Source organism: Colletotrichum graminicola (assembly GCF_000149035.1).
Source record: "Colletotrichum graminicola M1.001 genomic scaffold supercont1.4, whole genome shotgun sequence".
NCBI classification, from domain to species: domain Eukaryota; kingdom Fungi; phylum Ascomycota; class Sordariomycetes; order Glomerellales; family Glomerellaceae; genus Colletotrichum; species Colletotrichum graminicola.
The window spans coordinates 47645-69044 of record NW_007361008.1 but is presented as its reverse complement, the minus strand read 5'-3'; the positions used below and the strand labels follow the sequence as shown (position 1 = coordinate 69044).

At 55.6% G+C, this 21400-nt stretch overlaps 7 protein-coding genes across 7 annotated transcripts; 4 read left to right on the top strand and 3 right to left on the bottom strand.

Annotated features, from left to right (window-relative positions):
- Nucleotides 1–504: 504 nt before the first annotated feature.
- Nucleotides 505–2087, bottom strand: GLRG_01324 (diacylglycerol acyltransferase; the record flags this gene model as incomplete). The annotated part of the gene is made up of 2 exons (XM_008092009.1): nt 505–1809; nt 1863–2087. The coding sequence occupies 2 exons, from the start codon at nt 2085–2087 to the stop codon at nt 505–507; spliced, it is 1530 nt and encodes a 509-aa protein (XP_008090200.1).
- Nucleotides 2088–3741: 1654 nt separating this feature from the next.
- GLRG_01323 (kelch domain-containing protein) lies at nt 3742–6000 on the top strand (the record flags this gene model as incomplete). Its single annotated transcript, XM_008092008.1, has 4 exons — nt 3742–3789; nt 3851–5347; nt 5399–5671; nt 5725–6000. 4 exons carry the CDS (start codon nt 3742–3744, stop codon nt 5998–6000), a joined length of 2094 nt encoding a protein of 697 aa, XP_008090199.1.
- Nucleotides 6001–6324: 324 nt separating this feature from the next.
- On the top strand, nt 6325–7957 carry GLRG_01322 (WLM domain-containing protein; the record flags this gene model as incomplete). Its single annotated transcript, XM_008092007.1, has 3 exons — nt 6325–6457; nt 6510–6681; nt 6733–7957. The coding sequence occupies 3 exons, from the start codon at nt 6325–6327 to the stop codon at nt 7955–7957; spliced, it is 1530 nt and encodes a 509-aa protein (XP_008090198.1).
- Nucleotides 7958–11423: 3466 nt separating this feature from the next.
- GLRG_01321 (uncharacterized protein) lies at nt 11424–12012 on the top strand (the record flags this gene model as incomplete). The annotated part of the gene is made up of 2 exons (XM_008092006.1): nt 11424–11614; nt 11703–12012. The coding sequence occupies 2 exons, from the start codon at nt 11424–11426 to the stop codon at nt 12010–12012; spliced, it is 501 nt and encodes a 166-aa protein (XP_008090197.1).
- Nucleotides 12013–12619: 607 nt separating this feature from the next.
- On the bottom strand, nt 12620–13592 carry GLRG_01320 (HIT zinc finger; the record flags this gene model as incomplete). The annotated part of the gene is made up of 2 exons (XM_008092005.1): nt 12620–13257; nt 13328–13592. The coding sequence occupies 2 exons, from the start codon at nt 13590–13592 to the stop codon at nt 12620–12622; spliced, it is 903 nt and encodes a 300-aa protein (XP_008090196.1).
- Nucleotides 13593–14425: 833 nt separating this feature from the next.
- On the top strand, nt 14426–15229 carry GLRG_01319 (uncharacterized protein; the record flags this gene model as incomplete). Its single annotated transcript, XM_008092004.1, has 3 exons — nt 14426–14574; nt 14757–14862; nt 15143–15229. The coding sequence occupies 3 exons, from the start codon at nt 14426–14428 to the stop codon at nt 15227–15229; spliced, it is 342 nt and encodes a 113-aa protein (XP_008090195.1).
- A 1933-nt stretch (nt 15230–17162) lies between these two features.
- GLRG_01318 (uncharacterized protein) lies at nt 17163–20894 on the bottom strand (the record flags this gene model as incomplete). The annotated part of the gene is made up of 3 exons (XM_008092003.1): nt 17163–19312; nt 19367–19781; nt 19899–20894. 3 exons carry the CDS (start codon nt 20892–20894, stop codon nt 17163–17165), a joined length of 3561 nt encoding a protein of 1186 aa, XP_008090194.1.
- Nucleotides 20895–21400: the final 506 nt, after the last annotated feature.

The following is a 21400-nucleotide window of genomic DNA, read 5'->3' as shown; positions in this document are numbered from 1 at the left end:
GCAAAAAAGTGTGAATTGACGTGCAACCTGGGCAACGAGAGCCAGAGACAAAGAAAAGCAAAACTAGTCGTAGGGATAGGCGCGTCAAGATTCGCGTCTTGCCTTGCGCGAGATCAGGTGACTTTGATTAAAAGCAAGATCTAAGCTTAGAGGGTTGCAGTTTCAGTGTCCGTGCGTGCTGAACACCTACCTCTGCTCCGGCCTTGCGAGCTCTCTCCGATCAGACCCAATTTGATCTGCACTACTAGCGGGATTGTTTGACGACGTTCATACGGGCTGAAATGGATTGTATTTCATCAGGTTGTCAATTGAGAGTTTATTAACTAATGCAGTGTCTGTCAACTCTTCGACATCCTTTTTCCGCCTAACCTTCTTGACGCCGAAATCCAACCATTATTCTCCTGCGATTGATTTCCTGAGGATGACAAAGGGGAAAAGACTTTCCGAAATTGAAGCTGTATACATAAGGAAAAGGGTTATTCTTGCCCATCTTGAAAAGATCATCTAAGCAATGAACTGGATCTCGGCCTTACGGTCGGGCGCAAACTGGTCTTTGTAGGAGTCCCAAATCGTCTGCAACTCGGCTACGTACAGGCCGTGCAACCGATCGATTTCTTCCTGCGACGGTTGAGCTGTAGGGGACGTCGTGACCTTGATAGGCTTGCCCACAACAACGTTCAAAGGCCTGCGGTAAGGCATCATGCCCACATCGTAGTTGAGGATACCCCGTCCGTGAAGCGCCGGGAGTGTGAACTTGAAGACGCGGAGCACAAACATCTGAAAGTTGTGTACCCAGGGGTGGTACTTCGGGCTAAGCTGGTCGTAGAGGTCATTCTCGCCGAAGCCCAAAACAGGCACAAGGTCAGCCCCAGTTCGCAGTGCCATCTTGATGAAGCCTTTGCGGCCCTTGAGAATCAACCTGAGGGTGCCTGGTTGAGCTTCCAGGGACTCTCTAGCACCGCCGACAACGATGGTCACTGCCCGACCCATTCCCTCTCCGTTGATGCCACCCTTGCTTAATGTGTTCCATATCGACTCCTTAGACACAGATCGAACGCCCATGAACAGGATATAGTCGCGGTAGAATGGGATTCGAAAATTGCTGTCAAGGGTCAACAGGGAATTGGTGATGCCAGGAAACTTCTCTGCAAATCCAAGAGCGTTCGTCGCAAACGCAGCAAAGGCACCGTGGGAGATGATCCCGTGAGGATGATAGCCGAAAATATACTTCCGGGTTGGTGGCAGGTCATGTGTCTTGTGAAGCGCAGCCGGGTAGTAGTCCGCGAAGAACCTCCACATGGGAAGCGAGCGTAACCACTCTGAGCGGTATGTGAGGTTGCCATTGGAGGCCACGCCGGACAGCGAGAGGTGGATGAGGTACGGAACCAGTAGGGGCCAAGCAAAGGGAAGCGCTGCGAGGAAGAAGAAGATCGATACGAATGTGAGAATCGATAAACCGTGGAACAAGACAGCTGCCGTCTGCAAGCGGCGTTGGAAGGGTACTTGGAGGGGAGCGAAGCGGATGCCGCCCGCCTTTTGCCCGTGCATGCTGTACCTGCGACCTTGGGCTCCTGAGGCGATACGCGGATAGCTGTCGTCGCTCATCGCCTTCACGCTTGTCGAATCAGACCTGTCGACTTCGAAACCATCGACAAGAGTCTCGTCGGCAGTTCCCTCACTTCCATAGCTTTTCTCGGGATCCGCAGCATGTCCATTGCTTTCGTCATCCACTTTGCTGTCATTTCTCATCACAGCGGAAGGTGATTGTCGATGACCCCGAGTCGGAGTTTTCGAGGTGTCGTCTGGGCCCTAGAGAGACTGTTAGCAGACAGTAAACTGCGACTGCACTTCTTCTGACTTACAGTGGCACTGTATTCATGGCTAGATTCCTGCCTCTCGGTAGCAGGCCGCTGGATGTCGTTGGTCGAGGTCTGGGTTGGTCCAAGCTCTGGAGCTTCTGCGACAATGTTAATCTTGGCGTTCCCCGATTCGACTGACTGCGAAGCTAGCTGAGGGTTGCTAAACGACTTGACAGACTGCCCCTTGGATGGCGACTTGGATCGGGCCGTGTTCTTCTTGCGAGGCATGATTGCGGATTGTACTCTTGATGGCGGCTCTGATTCCAATGTCGAAGATCCAAACCAACATCTGAAGGAAGCCTATGTAAAGAGGTGCGGAGAAGGATGGTGTTTATGTAGGGTGTCTCCTACCTGGAATGACAGCGACCTTGGGTCCGTCCCCTAAGTTAGACATGGCTGCGTCGGCGTCGGACAGTGGCAGGGCCGGACTTCGGACGGGCGTGCGTCGTGGGCGTGAGCTAAGGTGAGCGAGCTTCCCCTGTGCTAGCGGACGCCCTCAGGCTTGATTCAGCAATGGCGGTGGTTTGAGCAGCGATGATCGGAAACTTTGGGCGCACAGGGTCCAGAAGTCTATGAGAGGGCAGGCGGAGGAATGTACAAAGAGAACGGAAAGGCTGTTTTGGTGGTAGTAGCCTGATGTTGCGAAACGAGGACAGGCTGATGGCTGGTGTTGTGTGGTGGTGCGCAGACACGAACGTGGAGGGACGTGGAAAAGCGGCAGCTGGCGGCCCACCCCCCCGGAAGCTGTCGCGAATAACGATGACGTGAGACTGCACATGCCGACAGGCGGCTGCAGTCTACGGCTGTCCCCCCTGAGCACAGAAGCTGCCCCTTTTATGCACGTTCTGCACAATTTTGATAGGAAGAAAAGATTCCTAGTCACCTTGATCCTTTCTTTTCTGAGCGTCCACTTTGCATGTGATTATCTGACTTACTTCTTTAGGCTCCTTATATCAACAGCTAGGTATCAGGAACCATCAACACGATGTTGGCCTGCAATCATGTCGGTATCATGGAACCGTGGCATGACCTGTTGTCCGACTGCGAGCTCGAGCCCTACGATGCTGAGCGCCTATCTGCATACGAACCAACCACTCTGCACTTGCACTAGAACCCCCTAGAGCGATCGAAGTAGACTGTCTTGAAAGTAGCGTCATGGAGCAGTTGGTCTGAGACCTGCCTAGCTAGATAGTTCAGAACAAAGCTTTCCGCTTCCACTTCTGCTTCTCAGAAAGCTCCGGCGTGGCTGATTGGCACTCCCCCGTCATCCCAAAAGTCGGCGAGAAGTGCCTCAGAATGAAACTTTGCGGCCTTTTACGTGAACAGCTGGGTAGGTACTGATGTTGTCCGAGCCATCGTGTTAGAGCTGAGGCAATTGACCAGCCAAACTTGCCAACCTTCAGCCCGTGCCAAGCAAGCGCCGTCATTAATGGGATCGCTCGAGCGGCGAGGGCAGCACGCGACACCGAAACCTACAGAGTCGTCACCGTGCCTGGTACCAGGGACCAGGAAATGGCTCTTCGGCGAATGTGCAAGCAGACCTCCTAGGTTTTTGGGCTAGGCTTGCTGAAGTGCCGTTCGCAAACCCGTGGTTGGCGTCCGGATGCAATGGTGTTGCAATGCAGGACTCAGCACCAGTGACTTCGCACTGTCTCTACAAGTGACCGTAGGGAGAACTGCACAGTGATTGCGGGAGCGTGAGAACTGTATTGGCCAATGTGAATTGCCCCTCATCGTTCGACTAAATTTTCCAATGCCATGAACCCCACCACCATTCTCATGCTAATATTCACCCCGCCGACGTCACCGAATCTAAGTCAACACTTGTCCTGATCCGCCAGCACATTCCACGGTCGATAATCCCCTCTAAAGATCCTCCATCATGGCGAAAGCTAAGAAGGGGAAGAACGACGAGAAGGCGGCCAAGCTAGTACGTCCACCACCGCATCCGTTGCCCACGACCGCCAGTTGCCTAACCGTACATGGAGTAGGCTGCAAAGAAGCAAAAGCAGGCCAACAAGGGTGAGAAAAAGGCCAAGACCAAGATCGCAAAGCTCGAGGGCAGTGATGCCGAGGATGTCGACCTTGAGCAAGTGCTCGAGGAGTACCGGAAGCAGCAGGAGCAGTTTCTCAAAGTCACCGAGACCGTGTGCGAGGGACCGCCCAAGGCCCGCTCCGCTTCCACTATCATGCCTTCCCCTTGTGACCGCAACAACTTGCTGCTATTTGGCGGGGAGTACTTTAACGGTTCCTTGGCGCATTTCTTCAACGACCTGCACATCTACTACATCGACCGAGATGAGTGGAGGTGCGTGACATCCCCAAACGCCCCTTTGCCACGTTCCGGACATGCGTGGACAAGAGCGTCCAATCCGAGCCATGTGTATCTGTTTGGAGGAGAGTTCTCGTCGCCGAAGCAGGGAACTTTTCACCACTACTCAGACTTTTGGCGGTTGGAGCCCGCTACGAGAGAGTGGACGAAGATTGAGTGCAAGGGCAAGACACCCCCTGCAAGGAGTGGTCACCGTATGACATATTGGAAGCAGTACATCATCTTATTTGGTGGCTTCCAGGACACCTCCAACCAGACCAAGTACCTTGCCGATTTGTGGATTTTTGACACCCAGAGCTTTACGTGGTACAGCCCGACTCTGCCTCCTGCGCAGCTAAAGCCTGACGCAAGGTCTTCTTTCACGTTACTGCCTCACGAGCAAGGCGCTGTCCTGTACGGAGGTTACTCTAGAGTCAAGGCTACGGTGGCGGCCAATAAGCAGGCCAGAGGCTCATCTCAAGGATCGAAGAACGTCCTGAAGCCGATGGTGCACGATGACTGTTTTTTCCTTAGAATGTCTCTACCTGCCGACGGATTACCTCCAAACGCGCCTCCCATCGTTCGCTGGGAACGACGCAAGAAGCCCGCCAATGCGCCTACTCCCAAGCGTGCGGGTGCAACCATGGCATGGCACAAAGGACGTGGCATCTTGTTTGGAGGTGTGCACGACGTGGAAGACAGCGAGGAAGGCATGGACAGCGAGTTCTTCAGGGAGCTCTTCGCATGGAACATTGAGCGAAACCGCTTCTTCCCCCTAGTTCTTCGTAAGGCTCGCCAGCAGAAGAAGGCCAACCAGGCCGAACAGCGCGGCGGTCGTCGCGCGCGAGCCCAGGATCGTGAGGATGAGCTCCTCCGCCAGTTGGCTGCCCTGGAGACGGGCAAGTCCCTAGAAGATGCCGACAACGTAGAGCTTGAGAAGAAAGATGAGGAGCCCGAAGAGGACACAAAGCCTCTGAGAGACATGCCTGTAACGATGGAACTGCCTCATCAGCGATTCAACGCCCAGTTGGCGGTGCAAGACGATGTTTTGTACATCTATGGCGGCACATTCGAGGCAAAGGATCGTGAGTTCACATTCGATGACCTCTACGCGATTGACCTTGGAAAGATGGATGGCTGCAAAGAAATCTTCAACAGGCCCGTTGATGACTGGGTCGTAAGTCTAAGCATACCAGAAAGCATTATCACGCCGCTAACGTTGTTCCAGGAATCCGAGGACGAGGATGACGACGACGACGACGACGAAGATGAAGATGACGACGAAGACGAAGAGGATGATGAAGAGGACGAAATGGAGGAGGAAGACAGGAAGAAGCTCTACAACACGCCGAGCAAGCGCAAGAAGAAGCAGGGCGACGAGGCTTCCGTTACCGGCTCTGAGACGACAGTGGCTTCGTCTTCGACTGCGCCGACGAGCACCACCGAGGATGACGATACAGAGGCAGAGGCGACCGTGGACGATGGCCTCCCGCACCCAAGAGTAAGTTCGACGGCATATCATCTTGGGTTAACCCTGTACTGACAATGACGCAGCCCTTCGAGTCCAGACGCGACTTCTTCGTGCGCACCACGAACGAGTGGCAGGAGATTCTAATGACCAACCTCCGCTGGAAGAACATTCAGCCCGAGACGATGGCGATCAAGGAGATCAAGGCCAAGGCTTTCGAGCTCAGTGAAGAAAAATGGTGGGATTGCAGAGAGGAGATCACGGCATTGGAAGAGGAGCAAGAGGCCGCTGGTATCACAGAGGTTGTGTCCCTCGCAGAAAGGGGCGATGCTGCTGCTGCCGGGGGAGCGAGAAGGCGTTAAGAATTTTATACAGAGTGATGCAGATAGGTCTAGCTTGGAAAGAAAAGACCAGAAGCACCAAATAGATGCAGCTGGGCCGAACAAGCCGCTGCCTCACCAGTGGAAACCTCATTGACCACCATTGAAGTGGGGCACGTGACTGCGCGTCATTCCGCTCTGTCTTCTTGCCCCTTCGAGACGCTCGTGCATTTAGTGGTAGCTTTTCGTCTCTGTCAGATCCCAAGACAGGCAACCACCCAAATTTGGCAAGCGCAACAAGAATCGGAAGTCAACTTACGAGAGCGTACACGGGGCACTTTAAGAACTCATCATCTCAACTTCACTATGCCGATTGGCATCCAGCGGCTTAATGCGAGACGGTCGCACCCAAATGACCGGATCGTCTTCATCAAGCCTTTGAAAGGAGTCGATGAAAAGATTGCTCAGGATTTCCTTGAAAGAATAGCAGCTCAATGCTGTAAGCGACTTGCGCAAACACAAACCTCGGGACCTGGCTAATCAACATCCAGTGCCGATCATGAGAGAGCACCACCTTTCTGTGATGTCCTTGGAGGAGTACGAGCCAAACCGGGAATTCGTCGGAAGAAACTTCAATGCTGGTGAAATCATACAGCTGGTACTAAAGTCGCGGTCAGGGCGATGGTTGCCGTTTGAGTACGTTCAAATGGTGATGATGCATGAGTAAGTATGCGCCAGCGATTCCAAAGGAAGGTCTAACGCTGATGGCATCAGGCTGGCGCATTGCAAACAGATGAACCATTCCAGAGCCTTCTGGGCAGTGAGGAACCAATATGCCGATCAGATACGAGGACTCTGGCAGCGAGGTTACTCTGGCGACGGTATTTGGGGCCGTGGCGTCCAGCTGGGAACTGGGCAGTTTCAGAACAATGTCGCACTTCCCAATGAGCCGCTTCCAGAGCACCTCTGTGGCGGCACATATCGATCTCGCGGTCGCAAGAGGAAGATCAAGCCCAAGCTGTCCTACAGGGAGCAGAAGGAGCGTCGGATCCTCAAGAAGTTTGGCGCCAACGGTGTTGCACTTGGAGCGGATGAAGGAACCAAGGCCAAGCTGGAGGGCGGCAAGCGCACGAAAGCGAAACCTCGCGTGGCCGGAAGTGCCCGAGGACGTGAGTTGCGGGCAGCGGCAGCACTCGCACGGTTTGACCAGGAAAAGAAGGAGCGCGAAGACGACATCAAATTCGAGGTCAAAGATGAGGACGACAGCGACGAAAGCGAGTACGAAGACGACCCTGCGGACGTCAAGAACGAGGATGCCGTCGACATTGATGGAAAACCCATCACTGACGGTAAAGGTCGAGGCATGATCAAGGTTTGCGAGGACGAGAACCCGGATGATCTGGATGCTCAGAACGAGCTCCAGGAGTTGCAAAACTCAGTACAACAATGGCGGCAGACACATCTTAATTTCAAATGCAAGGGGGACACCGCCGATGCTACTGCGCCAAATAACCGAGTGGGACAGCCCGCGCAAGACAATGGGCACTTTTCTCAAGCACCAAAGCAATTGGTACCGCCTCGAACCAGGATCAAGAAGGAGGAAGAGGATGCCGATCAGGTGGCCCCAATTTCCAACGTCGCCAGTGCAGCCCCCGTAATCAAGAGAGAAGCAGAGGATGCAACCTGTTTACTAGCACCACACCCTCCAATACCGGCGAATGACACAATATCGCAGTCAGCCACGGGAGAAACAACTCAGTCGAATACAGTGTCAACAGAAACGGCGGCGCCCACTGAGGGAGAAGTTGTCTGCGGAGTTTGCTCCTTTGCAAACACGGCCTTGTCGATAACGTGCGCTGTGTGCTCACACGTATTGGACGCGGCGAGCGTGCCGGACGCCTGGCGATGCCGGAGCGCCGCGTGCCAGGGTAGCGAGTATCTCAACCCCGGTGATTTTGGAGTCTGTGGAATTTGCGGACAGAGCAAGAAGCAAATTTGAGTGTGACAGTACAGATATACTTCTGGGTTGGGGGCAAAACCCACGACATATGATGCATTACCTAGACAAACCGGCTTGTGGAGGACAAAAACAGCATCGTGTTACCATTGTGTAATCTGGAGAGTGGCGGTTAACCTCGGCAGTCAAGGGGGGGTGAAAGCAATGAAAACCATGAGATATGGAGCGCTGAGCGCGTGTTGATACCAAGCAGTACTGTCCGCCACCTGCCAATCGGTCAAGAAAGAGGGCTATATGGCTCGTTTTTGAGCAGAGGTCAGCTGAGGCCTCGGCCCGCGGGGATAGATTGGTCGTTTGTTATTCAAGGAAACAATAAGCCTGTTAGACGTTTTGTCATGTACCCAGTATATTAGCGTTGTGGAAATCGGACAAGTCACCGCTGCAGAACAGTCTGTCTGGTTGGCTCTCGTTCATTTAGGCTTGCACGTCACTTCCTCAAGTAGAGTTTACTGGTGGGTTCGTCTAAACAACCGGCGGCAGCATACATAGTAGTTGGGAGGGTGGACAGGCAATGAACACGAAACATGGAGGAGAGGGAGCGGAACCTGGCATGTTTAAAAAAAAAAAAACGGCCGATCGATGGGAGGCGCTGGTACATTCGGGGGTAAAGATGGCGAGTTAGGTAGTGGCCAACGGACGGACTTACCCGCGGTGATTTCTCCGTCCTTCCAGCTTGGGCCGCTGCCGTCCCTGCCGATGGTCATGCAAGACAATTCGCGATTCTCCGTGCAGGCTCATGGTGTCCATGATCAACCGGCCGCCGATTGAGGGGGCGAGGGCTAACCGAGCCCGGAAGCAAACAGGTCGGTTTTTTTTGTCCGGCCATCAGTCCGGGGATCGCCAAAGGAGGGGCGAAGGGGAATCCCAGTACCTGAAAAGACCAATAAACGGGCAAAGTATGACCAATCCGCATGGACAAACAAGTTGGCCGAGGAGCACAACCGGCAGCAGGGGAAGGGGGGCGAATTGTACAATTCAGGGCTATGCTCGGGACATCGTTATATACTTGCACATCCTATGATCCTGTTGACCAGCAACAGCTCGTCAGCTACACTGGAAAAAGATGACTGATCCCGGGAGCAGCATCACCAGCAGCATAAGGGGTGTCTCAAGGCCAAGCGCTTCCCCTGTCGTTTGTGGATTGTGGTTTATTTAGGTATGTGGTTTGGGGTTTGGTGGCTCGAGCAAAACACACAATGACATCGTCTCACTCGGCCGGTGCCAGGTGGCCCCGTTCTTTTGCCACCCCCCTTCCCCTCCCATGCCAGCCCAAAGGCCCTGAACCTCTGCGCGCGTCTTACCAAACGGAGCCAAGGAAAAATTGAGAAAGTCGAAAAGCCTTCTTCAAGAACCCTTGGCCAGCCACACCCCCCTTAGGCTAGACTCCATGTCGCACTGCTTTCTCGAAGCCCAATGGGGGAGGCGGCCAGAGCGACCGCACAACTGCGGCAAGTGGTATTATCAGCCGCAAGCAGTAGCAGAGTCGCGCCGTCCGAGTAGGTACGGAGTAGATAACCACGGGAACACGGGGGTGGGGTCCCCCCCCCCCCCCCCACTGCACCGGGTTTCAGATGCCTCAAAATGGCACCCATCCACCCACAGTCTTGAACCCTGACGCGCGACTAGCAGTGGCAGGTCTGCTGCTGTCCAACGAGAGGGCACGCGGCAGTACGCACGCACTGTGACCGTCTGTAGTCCGTTAGGGCTAGGTACTGTCAAGAGACTCAAGACCAAGCTTGGGCTGGGGGTTAGTGCGCACACGCACCCGTCGGCCTGGCTTACTGGCCCCGTTTCACCTTTGAGACTTCGGGTGAAGGGCCACCATACCAATTGAACGGAGCCCCCAACTGATCACCAAAACTTGTTCCTCGCATCCTCTTCACCCCCTAATCAGTGGTTTGCTTTTTCCACTTTTTTTTTTTTTCTCGCGCTGCTTGCTTCGGCGCCCTCTGACACGCAGTCCGCTTTTAGCCCAAACTTTCGTCGTCAACTGGCCCTGCACGCAGTGTTCGATGAGCCCCCTCCCGGCAGCTGCTGGCCGGTTGCCATGCGCCGCCGCTGTTGCCGACAGCGAAACGGAAGAACGTAATAATGGCTGGCCCCCAGTGGTCCCCCTAGTGGCGGCGCTCTATTTGTGGTATAGCCCCTGCAGCCCTGTGTCGAACCCCATGCGACCAACTGCCCCCGAACAAGTTGAGTGTGCGATCTGAGAGTGGGAGCGATAACACCTCCCTTGTAAGAAGTCCTGGAAGGGAAACCTGGAAGACCTGGTAGAGGAACTTGGGGTAGGTGCTTTGCTCTGAGCCTTTTCTCTTGGCAACATCACTTGAGCCATCCTGCCTCTCCTTGGTGGCACCTCGTGGTAAGAAGCCCCGGTGCCTAGCGCCCCCTTGAAGCCTACCACAGTACGGAGTAGATATTAGGTAGTGTCATCGTGGCTGGACGTGAAGCTGCCCGAGTCCACTAGCAACAACGCTCCTTACACTGGGACGGGGCCTGAGTCGAGTTTGGCGACAGTTGCAAACCGTTTCCCTCTTCTTGTAGCAATGACACCAAGGTGGCCCTCGCGCGGTTCATTCCAGTCCCGTCCCCGTCCCCGTTTGGCCGGGTGGCCGGCAAGACCGCAGGTTACAGGTCACCAACGTGCAACCTGTCTTTCCCACCCGCTGCTTCGACAGGCGCAGTATGGCTGGCGGGGGGCCCATTAATATCGATCGAATGGAGCGAGTCCATCATCGGGCCACCAGGGAAAAGAAGGTTCCCCTTGTCTGCTGATTGCGACATGGGAAAACCCGCTCTACACTACCTACGGAGTACACAGTAGGATATGGGACTGGGGACCAGGGTTGACCATAAACTGCCTAGGTACTTGGAGTCTAGAGTAGGGACATGGAGGGGGTGTGGGTAGTCTTGGTGGTGTGCTCGGGAAGGGAATCGAGAAGACGAGTTGCGAAACTACTTAGTGGCTTGCCTGTCCACCTTCATGAAAGCCTCTCATCTTATGTTCCCCCTACCTATTTCATTCCTATGCGCAGCTTGAAGTTGTTGATACTTTATCTCCTACTTTCTTTCTCAAACAGCAAACTCGCAACCGGTCAAATTTGACAGTTTGCCTTCTTTCCCTTTTTCCCACGGCCCCTTCAAACCGAGACGATCTGTGATCTGTTCCATTCATTCTTCCGAGGGACCTTTCCTTTTTTTATCTTCCTCTTCGTGCCCACCGTTCTAGACGACAACTCGCATATCGAACATTTCAGTCACTCTCGACTCCTACTCCATCCCGTCTTGTATTTGAAAGAGCTTCAAGAGAGTAAAAGTCGCCCAAACGAGTTCCCCAATCTCGAGATAAGATATACCATCTCGGACCCCGAGCTCGACTTACACCGAACATCTCGTCCGAAGAATCTTGCGAAATACACATCAAAGAGACCAACCCCACACCGCAAACATGTTCACCACGGTCATCCACGCCTTCGTCCTCCTCCTCACCGCCACCGCGGCCCTCGCAGCCCCGGCCGGAGGCCGCAAATGGCCCCGCTACACCGTCCCCCAGCAGCACTTTGAGGTCCTCAGCATGCGGAGCCTGGAGCCCGTGAACCCGGCCGCCATAGTGGAGGCGACCTGCATCGACCGTAACGCGTATGTCTTGCCCCCTCCCCCCCTCTCTCTCGCCCGCATACGGGGTCTGTTTTGCTCTTTCTTCCAGCTCGCTAACACGCGGACCCAGCCACATCGTCTTCCACGACCAGAACGCCGCCGAGCTCGCCATCTGCGGCGGCATCTCGGGCTCCGTCGCCGCCTGCCAGGGCAGCCCCGCCACAACCATCGGCCAGGCCGGCTCCGCGCGCTTCGAGCTCAAGACCTCCGTCCCCGGCGCCTCCATCAACATCACCAAGGCCAAGTGGGAGCAGTGCGTCCGCGCCGCCCGCGACAAGTGCCTCACCGGCAGCGTCCGCGCCGTCTGCGCCGGCGGCGCGTCCTCCGGCAACGTCGAGTTCACGCTGGTCAATTCCCAGAGCGTCAGCAGCGAGCTGTGAGACGCTGGTTGTCCGGCTGGGGGGTTCCCTTTTTTGGAACTTTGAGACGGCGGCGGGTGAGGGGGTGAACTTTTGGGTGTGTGACTGTATTATTATTCGGCTTTTTCTCCTCCCAACCCGAGCGAGTCATTTTTTTTTTCTTTCATTCGTTTTTGATTCCCCCAGGAGTAAGAGTGTCTCTTACCCTGCCGGTGGCATATCCCTGTCCCGGTTTTCCGTTCGTTACGATGATGATAGGCTGGGCTCTGAGACGGGTCAGGTAGGCTCGACGATCTTCCCAAAGGTCGCATAGCCTCCCCAAACGTATATACCTACACATATGAATATCATGAGAGCATGGAGCATCTCGCATACCCGTACAAACATGTACCATTAGAAACCAGTCACGAATACAAAGCCACAGGAAAGGCCGAGCCTTCCAAACAAATAATGCCACATTCTTTTCTTCTTGACGTAAAAGAAAGACACAATGTCAAACATCAGTAGTGGGGGTATCATAACGCTTCTCTCTGTCCGTGCCAAATCAGGTGACAAACGCCCACGCCGCTCCGAATTTTTCCGACTTTTCCCGAACCCCAAGTGCAAGTCGACCCCAGGTGGCCCATCCTCAAATCCCGTACCGCGTGAAACACTCCTCTCGGTGCGCCTCGAGGCAGTCGAGCGCGCACACCCTCGTCCCGCACTTGATGCACCGCACGCGGCCCCAGTACCCGCACAGCTCGCAGAAGGTCCGCACGGGGTACCGCGCGGCGTCCTCGTCGCCCGGCTCGGCGCGCGCGTCCCAGAAGCTCAGCATCGGCTGCGCGAGAAGCCAGCGCAGCTCCTCGTCAGTCGGCGCCTCGGGCACCCGCGACGCGAGGAGGGGATCGTCGTCGCCCGGGTGCGGGGCCGGCGTGGGACCTTCGTACGGAGCCAGCACCGGGTCGTCCGCCGGCTCCTTGGCCCCTGCTGTCGTTGAGTTACTCTCTCCGCCGGCGGCCGGAGGCGCGGGCGTCATCTCGACGTCCTCGGGCTCCGCGGGCGTCGGCTTGGGCGTCGACGTCTTGGAGCGCTTCGCGGCGTTGCGCTTGGTGTGCTGGTTCGGGTGGGGGGGCTTGTTGGCTGGTCTGGGGGTGTGCTGGTTCGGGTGTGGCGCGGGGGCGTTGTCGGTGTGGGAGAGCTGGGCGAGGTAGTCGTCGAGGTGGTTGTGGAACGTCTTTTGGGACTGGAGGATCTTGCGAATGTTGGGGGTGCTCTTGTTCTGGCCTGGGGAAGGGGAAGGGATGTCAGTCCACTGCTGCTGCTTGTGCGACGAGGCACAGAACGACAGACTCACCTCTAGATCCCTTGGCCGGGATGGGGATAGAGGCATCGCGGCCGCCGTCGCGGTCGAGCTGCTCGAGCTCCTTGCGGATCTTGGCCTCCTGGCGGACGGTGAGGTCCGAGGCAGACGGGTTGGCTTTGCCGCGGGCGGCGCGCTTGCGGTTCGTGGGCTGGAGCGCCGCGGCGGCCGGGTTGACGCCCGTGTCGGGGACGTAGGCCCATCCCGGGGCGGATGTGACCTTTGCGCTGGCGAGCTCGTAGACTCCAAAGTTGTTCATCTTTGGATTGAGGGGGGGTCAATGTTGGAGGAGTGGTGGTGAATTGATACTTTTTTGGGCTGAAGTTTGGCGGGTCGCGTGCTGGAGCTGCTCAAGCTTGGAACCTTTCTTTTTTATTGGCGAATCAGAAAGGGCGGCGTTGAATGGGCGGTTTCTGGCCAATGGGGTCGGCTTGGTTACCGAGAGACTTACATACCTATACGTTTAGCGACCAGCTCTCGGAACGATGTAAGTCAAGTCTTGACCTCGACCTCGAATTTAACACCAGACCCAAATAATGAATATCTCAAACTTGTCTGTAAACAACCCTCTAGAGAAACCGTATATGTCACTCCATCGTGGTCTATCCTCGTAAGACGAGTGTGTCTTTCTGAACCCTCTTCAGTGGGCCATGAAGCCACCCCAGACGTCCCCAACATCCCTGAGCCGGAACCTGTTACCTATGCCTAGCTGTGAGCTTCTGGCCAATGGGAGCCTACCAATGGCGTCCCGGCTAATCCCGCTCTTCTTTTTCGCTGCGCCGGCGCTGGTACCTGAGGTGCTGCTGCACGCCGCAGCGGCGCCGCAGAAACGACGTAACGAGGGGACTGGGGGACGAGCTCTTCCCAAATAGTTACCTTGCCTGAGAGCACCGACCGCATCGGACTTGGTCTACGCCATTCTCCATCCCATCACCACATTTCCACAACAACCCACCTAAACCCTTAACAACAGCTACGCACGCAGCTCGGCCAATTGCCTCTGTCAGATCCAACCGACCTTACCACCTTCGTGGACAACTCTCCCCCCTTTCGGCTGCTCGAACAGCTGCCGCCCCAAACGAAAACGCAAAGATGGCCTCCCGCCTCGTCACCCGCGCGATCCCCCGCGCCTCCGGCCTGCCCCTCCGCGCCGCCCGCTCCTTCCAGACCTCCTCGCCCCTGCGCGACGCCGTCGCCGCTCCTCTTCCGGCCCGGAAACCCGTCGGTGCTTTCCGCGGAGGGTACGTCTCACAAGCTCCCCTCCCTGTCCGCCCCTTATCCCAGCAGCTGTCTAGCCTTTCCAGCACGCGCTCAATCGGAGGGGTGGTCTCGTGAGGTCCTCTGGGCGGGCATGGATGGCTGCTGGTTTCAACCTTGTGCCGAGGGGAAAATGAAGCATACAGCTAATCCACGGGTGCAACAGTCTCTTCGGTTTCTTCCTCGGCAGCTCCCTTACCGGCGCCGGCGTCTACTCCTACATCCTCAAAGAATACAAGACCTCGAACGACCTCCTGTCAGAGGATATCTACGTGCGTCACTGCATTTGACACGTCCCTTCCCCAGGTGCCCCCCGGCCTGCCCTCTGTCCATACTGTCACATTTCTCGCGTTCTTCCGAGAGCAATGCGGGGGATACCGGTGGTACCTCTTGCGTTGTGGCAAACCATATTTCCCTTCCCAGTGGACTGCCCGTCCAGTGCGCGGCATGCTTGTTCTCTCCGTCACTGTTCCCTCCCTACCGTTTCCTGGACCCCGGCATGTCCCCGGATAGTCGTAACCTACGAGAGCTAACCAGATCCCGGTCTTGCAGGCACTCCAGGCTGCCGTCCAGCGCCTCAGCAGCTACGTCCAGACATTGGAGGAGAAGATGGACGCTATTGAGCGCAAGAGGAAGTGAATGGTCGTCGTTCCGACCGGGAGAGCGACAGGATGTAACTTAGGGGCAAGGGAGATGCCGTGGTAATGCGCGGGAGAACATGTGAGGCGAACAGCACAAAAAAAGAAAACCACAGCACAGCACAATGGTTACGACCGGTTCTCAAGCAAAATCATCGAATTCGTGAGGTACTATGATCCGCAAAAAGCCGGATGCTCTGCGTCAGACATGGCAGTGACGGACGCAAACCGATGGTGCATGGCCGGATGGATAACAGTCCTAGGTTGAGAGAACGGCAGCAATGCATACCCCCCGCGATCGAGTCTCGTACTTTCATCATCGGTCCCCCAGACCTGGGTATCCGTGTGCCTTGCAAAAGCTGGCCCGAGCACGCGAAGCTCGGTTAATCTGGGGCGAAAGGGGGCATGCCGCTTAACCGTCTGCAAGAGCATCCACGCGAGAACGCTTGCGCCCCTTCTAGAGCAGACAAGTCCTTTTGGGGGAGAAGACTTCTGGCCAGCTTGGGAAACGGGTCGTCTAATCGCCCTGTGACGTGCGGAACCCATGTCATCCAGCAGATGGAGGGTCCGGTACACTTAACCACGCAACTTGCTACGAGACGGGTTTTGCCCGCGACGACCGTCTGGACCGAACGATCCGAACAACCAGCGGCGCGAGGGGGATAGAAGCTGACGCACACGTTTTACAGTCTGCCACAAGCACCTACAGTGGCTCGCATGGCAGGAAACGCGTGCGAGTACTATCGGGTGTGTTTGTGTGTGTGTGTGTATGTGTTTCGAGTCGAGTCATAACGAGAACTACAAGCGCTGGCACCCAGGACTGCGGTTCGGGACAGCCATGACGCCGCCTCCCGGCGGAACAGGGCCGGAGCCGACGATGCCTTTGGCTTCTCGAGCCCCCGTTTGAGCGCTTGTGAATTACACCAATTCGGGTCACGACGGTGAAAAGCCATGGGGGAGGGGCGGCACCGAGCGGGCTTTTGACGGGGTCCAGCTTCTTCTTCACACACTCCCCAGACGCTCGGTACCGCACGTCCAGATGAACTGATTGACTGGGCCGCCTACCAAAGGCAGAAACCCCTCGATGGGCCGTGATAAGCGGTCAACGGTTTCGGTCCTGGGGGGCCTCGACACCCGGAACGTTTTCCAATCGTCCCAAAAATCGCCTTTCTTATTTTATTCTTGTTTTGTTAGGTCACTCTTCAACATCCGTTTTTCTTACACCCCTACCAGGGCCTGGGCCAGTGTGTATGTGGGGGGGGGGGGGTGACCTTTGGGGCTTTTCTCGGCCGAGTTTCAACAGCTGTCGTTGGAGGCCTGAACCGCACCTTCGAACAAAACGTGTTCGTGATGCTACCTTTTCCTCGGGGCTATTTCCAGGCCTGAGCCGCATTTGCTGTTGCGGACAACCTCGTCTGTTCCGGCTGGGCGCACTCACAGGAACTGCGGCTCTAGTCAGTCAGTAAGGTGGGGCCTGACATCTATTGGCCGGGTACTCTTGGGTAGCGCCAGTAGCAGTGAACGAACACCGTGCCAAATAGCCCTCTGGGCATAATCTTCGGCGGGTACAATGAACGTGTCGGTATGTGCCCAAGATCTTGTGCCGTCGGCCTCGTAAAAGCTAGCAGCGGTGCCTCAACTGCAGGACTGGCAATATGGTCAATGTGTTCGGAACTCGGGAGCCACATGGATTTACCGTTTATGAGGGACCCATCAACGAGAAGTCTTACAGTGTTGGTGAAAGCACTCACACGGACGAAACTTGACCGGAAAAGTCCCAAAAAGGTAAGATATGAACAATCGTTATTAAGGTAGACACATAATAAACGCACTAGTGGTATAGGTATTTATGGAAAAGGACAGATTCTCCTCCCATGTAGCCCGGAACGCCGCTCCTCGTCAAATCATCAAAGGCATATAACGCCCTCCCCCATTCACCTCCGGCCCTTAGCAAAAGCCTCGACCTTGCCCATGAGGCTTTTCAACCCCACACCTCTCTCACAGTTGCTCTCCAGCCAGACCTCCATCTTCTCCCGGACGCTGCGCATGCTTTTGAGCACCGGCATGCGTGCGCCGTCCTCAGCGGCAACGTAAGACCCGGGGTTGAGAAGCATATCGAAGCACTCGCCCCAGATCTCCGTCTGCCAGTAGCGCTTCAGACTCTCGCGGACGCGGTACTTGCGTCCGGCGCCGATGCCGCCCTGGTCGCAGCGCACCGTCTCGATGTACTTGCCAAAGAGAAGGCAGTGCACGATACCGGCGAGGCCGTGGTAGTCGATCTGCCACGTCCACGGACGACCCTCGCGCATCTCGGCACAGTCCTGCGCGCTGGTCTTCCAGTCTGCGATGAAGCCGACGTCCGCCTCGAAGTTGCGCATATCGATGCCGCGGCCGAAGTCGATGAGGGTCACACCCCGGGCGTCCCAACCGCCAGTGCCATCGGCGCTGTACTGCGATGACAGCGGCTGGTCGCCGGAGCCGCTGTCCAAGCGGAGGAGACAGTTGTCCACCTTGAGGTCGCCGTGGAGGACGCTGCGGGCATGCAGGGCCTCAACGGTACGGAAGAGCTCGATAGTGAAGAACATGGCCAGCTGCTCGTCCATAACGGCGGATGGCTCGGCGCGGAAGAAGTTGACGACGTCGAGAAGACTTCCGTGGGGGTGGTAGGGAAGGAAGAGGAAGCCCTCATCCTTGTAGAGATGGAACTCGTGGGCGTACGAGATGGAGGCAGCAGCGCGGTGCTGAGGACCCAGTCGCACGTGGGCGAGACGCATCATGTGGAACTCCCACGGCGTCGGGGGAAGTTCCATCTTAAGCGCCTCCAAGGGGCTACGGTGATTGACGGAAAATGCACCCTTGCCCATGATCGCAACGCCATCCTCGTCCTCGTCCTCCTGGTTGGCAGACGAGTTCTCGACAAGGTAGACAGGGGCAAAAGCACCTGCGCCGAGCTCCTTCCGGATGGTGTATTGGGTATCGACGTCGGGGAACTCGATGGTGACCAAAGCACATGCGTTGCTCATCCTGTCCGAGCCACCTTTGGCCGCCTTTGTCATGGCTCTGGCAAACTTGCGGATATCATTGCCCTTCTCGTACTTCTCATCTCTGTGGTCGTAGAATCCGGGGTACGAGCCCAACGAGGGCTGCATCTTGGCGAGGATCTCGTTTCTCACGGCCTCGTCGACCGGGTTGCATTGCAACTCCTTGATAATCGGGCCCTTGGAAGGTGCCGGCTTCGCCGAGGCAGATTTCGCCTTGCCGAGGAGAGGCTGAGCAATCTTCACTGGCCGAACTTCACTCAGAACCTCTCTCAAAGGGCTGCTACCGGGCTCTTCCATGTAAGGCTCTTCCTCGTCAATGGTTGACTCCATGTCATCGCGGCACGGGGTCTCGTATTTCGCCTTGCGTTCTGTAAACGCAAGCGAAGATTCAGTTCTCTCCGTGATCGGGGTCATGAAGGGGAGTCGGTTATTAGCCATCTCGACCGGGTCCCTATACGGCCTTGTTCTGGGCTCATAATCCTCTGGTGGTATCGGGACGAACATGGTTTTGGTTCTGGGCGGGTAGTCTTCGTCGTCCTGGTCCTCATCCTCCTCATCCTCTTCGTCTCCAGACTGGCCGTCGTACTGGGCTTCTGTTTGCTCTTCAGAAACAGGACCCGTCTGTTCGGCGTAATTCGGGTCCATTAAATCAGAAACTTGGGTGTTGTCAATGTCGTTCTGTGTTGCGTCCTCGTTAAGAACCGGGACATGCTTGCGGGTAGAAAAATCGGACCACTCGCTGATGCTCTTCGCATCCGAGGTTTCCTCGTCTGCTTCGTCGGCGTCCTCAGCCATGTCCACCTGGCGTGTGATCATGGTGCTCTCTGCGTCAGTTGTGTAGTCGCCGTCCGTCTCAAAGTCGTCGTCATCCTCGCTATCCTCTTCATCCTCCTCCTCTTCTTCTTGAGGGTTTGACTGAATGGGCTGATTGAAAATCTCATAGATTTCGTCAGTTGCAGCTCGAGTGTGAAGCGTCATTGTCGGCTCAGCCGTGTTTCTCTTCTTCAGCTTTGGCCTGGATGGCGAGTCCAGATTTGCTTTGACTGTAGGCTTGTTAACAACGACAAGATGCGTATGGCGCAGCGCCATTAACTTACTGACTTGGGTCTCGTTGACCTCCATGATCTTCTTCTTTTTACTTCTGCCCTCCTTCTTGTTAATAATGGCACCATTCTCATCCATCATAACAGTCTCTGTATGGACAACCAGCCTCTCCTGCACCTTCTGACTGAGGTCATCCACAATGGAAGGCTCCACATCCATCAACTCAGGCGCAGCCTCCTCTATCAGTGGCTCGTCATCCCAAGATACATCCAGCCAGCCCCGATTCGTAGCCCAAACCTCTTCGAAACCGAGCTCAGAGCCGGGTTCCTCGGGTGTAGGGTAAATAGCTTCGAGGCTGACAAAGATATGCTCCTTCTTCCCGCTGACGGGGTTCACGACTATTTGGTTTTTTGATGGCACAAGAGTGATGTGGGACTTGGACATTTGTGCCCGCGATGATCGCAATTGCTGCCGCGATTTTGATTGCAACTGAGACTGAAATACAAGAACGCCATAAAGCCATACATTAGTCCTATAATCATCAACATCTGGGCAATGGGAGGCTTAAGCGAAAGTGGTGCTTACCGTATCCCTGAAGATGGCCATCTTCGGAGCAGTGCTCTTCTTTCCTCCCGCCTTCAACGTCTCTCCCGCCCACGGCTTGGGCTCCATCACGTTCTCCTTCTTCCGGTCGCTCAACGAGCCGATATTGTCCCATCCCTTGGTTGTAGGCCCACGCGAGGCCAGTGCCGGTGGCGCGGAGTCAGTGTCTGAAAATATGGACATCTTGGCCTTGCCCGACTTGGGCGCGGCACCGCCGACACCTTGGCTGGGGCGAGGCGCCTGGGGATCCGCCGTAGCAGCCGCGCGAGCAGCGGCAAAGGGGTCAACCTTGGCGGCCAGAGCAGGCCGAACGGTAGGTAGTGCTGGTGATGAAGGTGCCTCGGCTGCGTCTGGCTGTTGGGCGAGCCTCTGCTCAAACTCCTTGAACTTGCGGATCAAGCGTTGGACGGGTCTCGCTTCCCGCTCTATACCAATGTTGTACACCCCCTCCGCCTGCTTCCATCTGCCTGCACCTTCGAGCCATGCTGCGTACTCTTCGTAAAAAAGGGCAAGTGTCTCTCCGATATTGTGGCGCGACAGGAAAAGGAATGTCTCGCGAGGCGAGTCGGAGAAGAACTGGATGTATAGCACCCACATCTTGAGATACCTAGGGTCGTTCTTGTATTGCGATGAACCGATAAATGTCTTGGTCGCGCGCTCTAGTAGGGTGTGAAGCTGAGACTGCGGTGTGGCTTGCGCTGATGGGTATGCATCGAGGGTCCAGCGCACATAGCGGTCGAAGATATCGAGAGGGTCGTCTGACTCGGAAATGTTGCGTATTTCCTCCTCGTACTCGGCTCTGATACAATCGTTGACATTTTTGGTGTCGGATGGTGTTGGGGTGTCCAACTTGTGCAGAGGAGAGGGCGAAAAGAGTTCGGCCAACTTTTTGGCAGAGCGTCCGCTCGGCAGCGCTTGAATGTTTTCTTTTTGCGCTTCGATCACGTCGAAGTTGATAAGGTCATCAGAGGCTGCCATGGTTAGTATTGTTGCGGCGATTCGCCGTCGCGTCTCCAGGTAAAGAGTTGCTGGAGTTTGTGCGTCGGGTTTGTCGATGTCAGATTGGTATGAAGCAACTTCTAAATTGAAATTCAGTGTTGTGGTGGTGTTGACTATCTATTGATAATCGATAACAAGTCAATCAGGGGAGGGGTGTGGGTCGTTGTCAGAGCAACCCAGTACTCGCTTATATAATGAACTGGGGTCTCTCTGAACCACCATGACTCGTTCACATTCAGTGTCAATGCCCAACGAACTTGGTGGGTTTCCCGAAAACACTAGAAATTAAAGCCAAAATGGCCAGTCAGTAAGAATGAAAAAAGATTCAATAAAAAGCTTAATAATAAAGGCATGGTCTGCTATATCTGTCAAAATGTCAGTGGGGAGTGACCGTTGAAGATCTGGCCTGGATGGCTGCGTCGAATCACGTGGCATCAGTCCAATGCATCATCAGACACGATCACTTAAATAGCATGATGTATCTT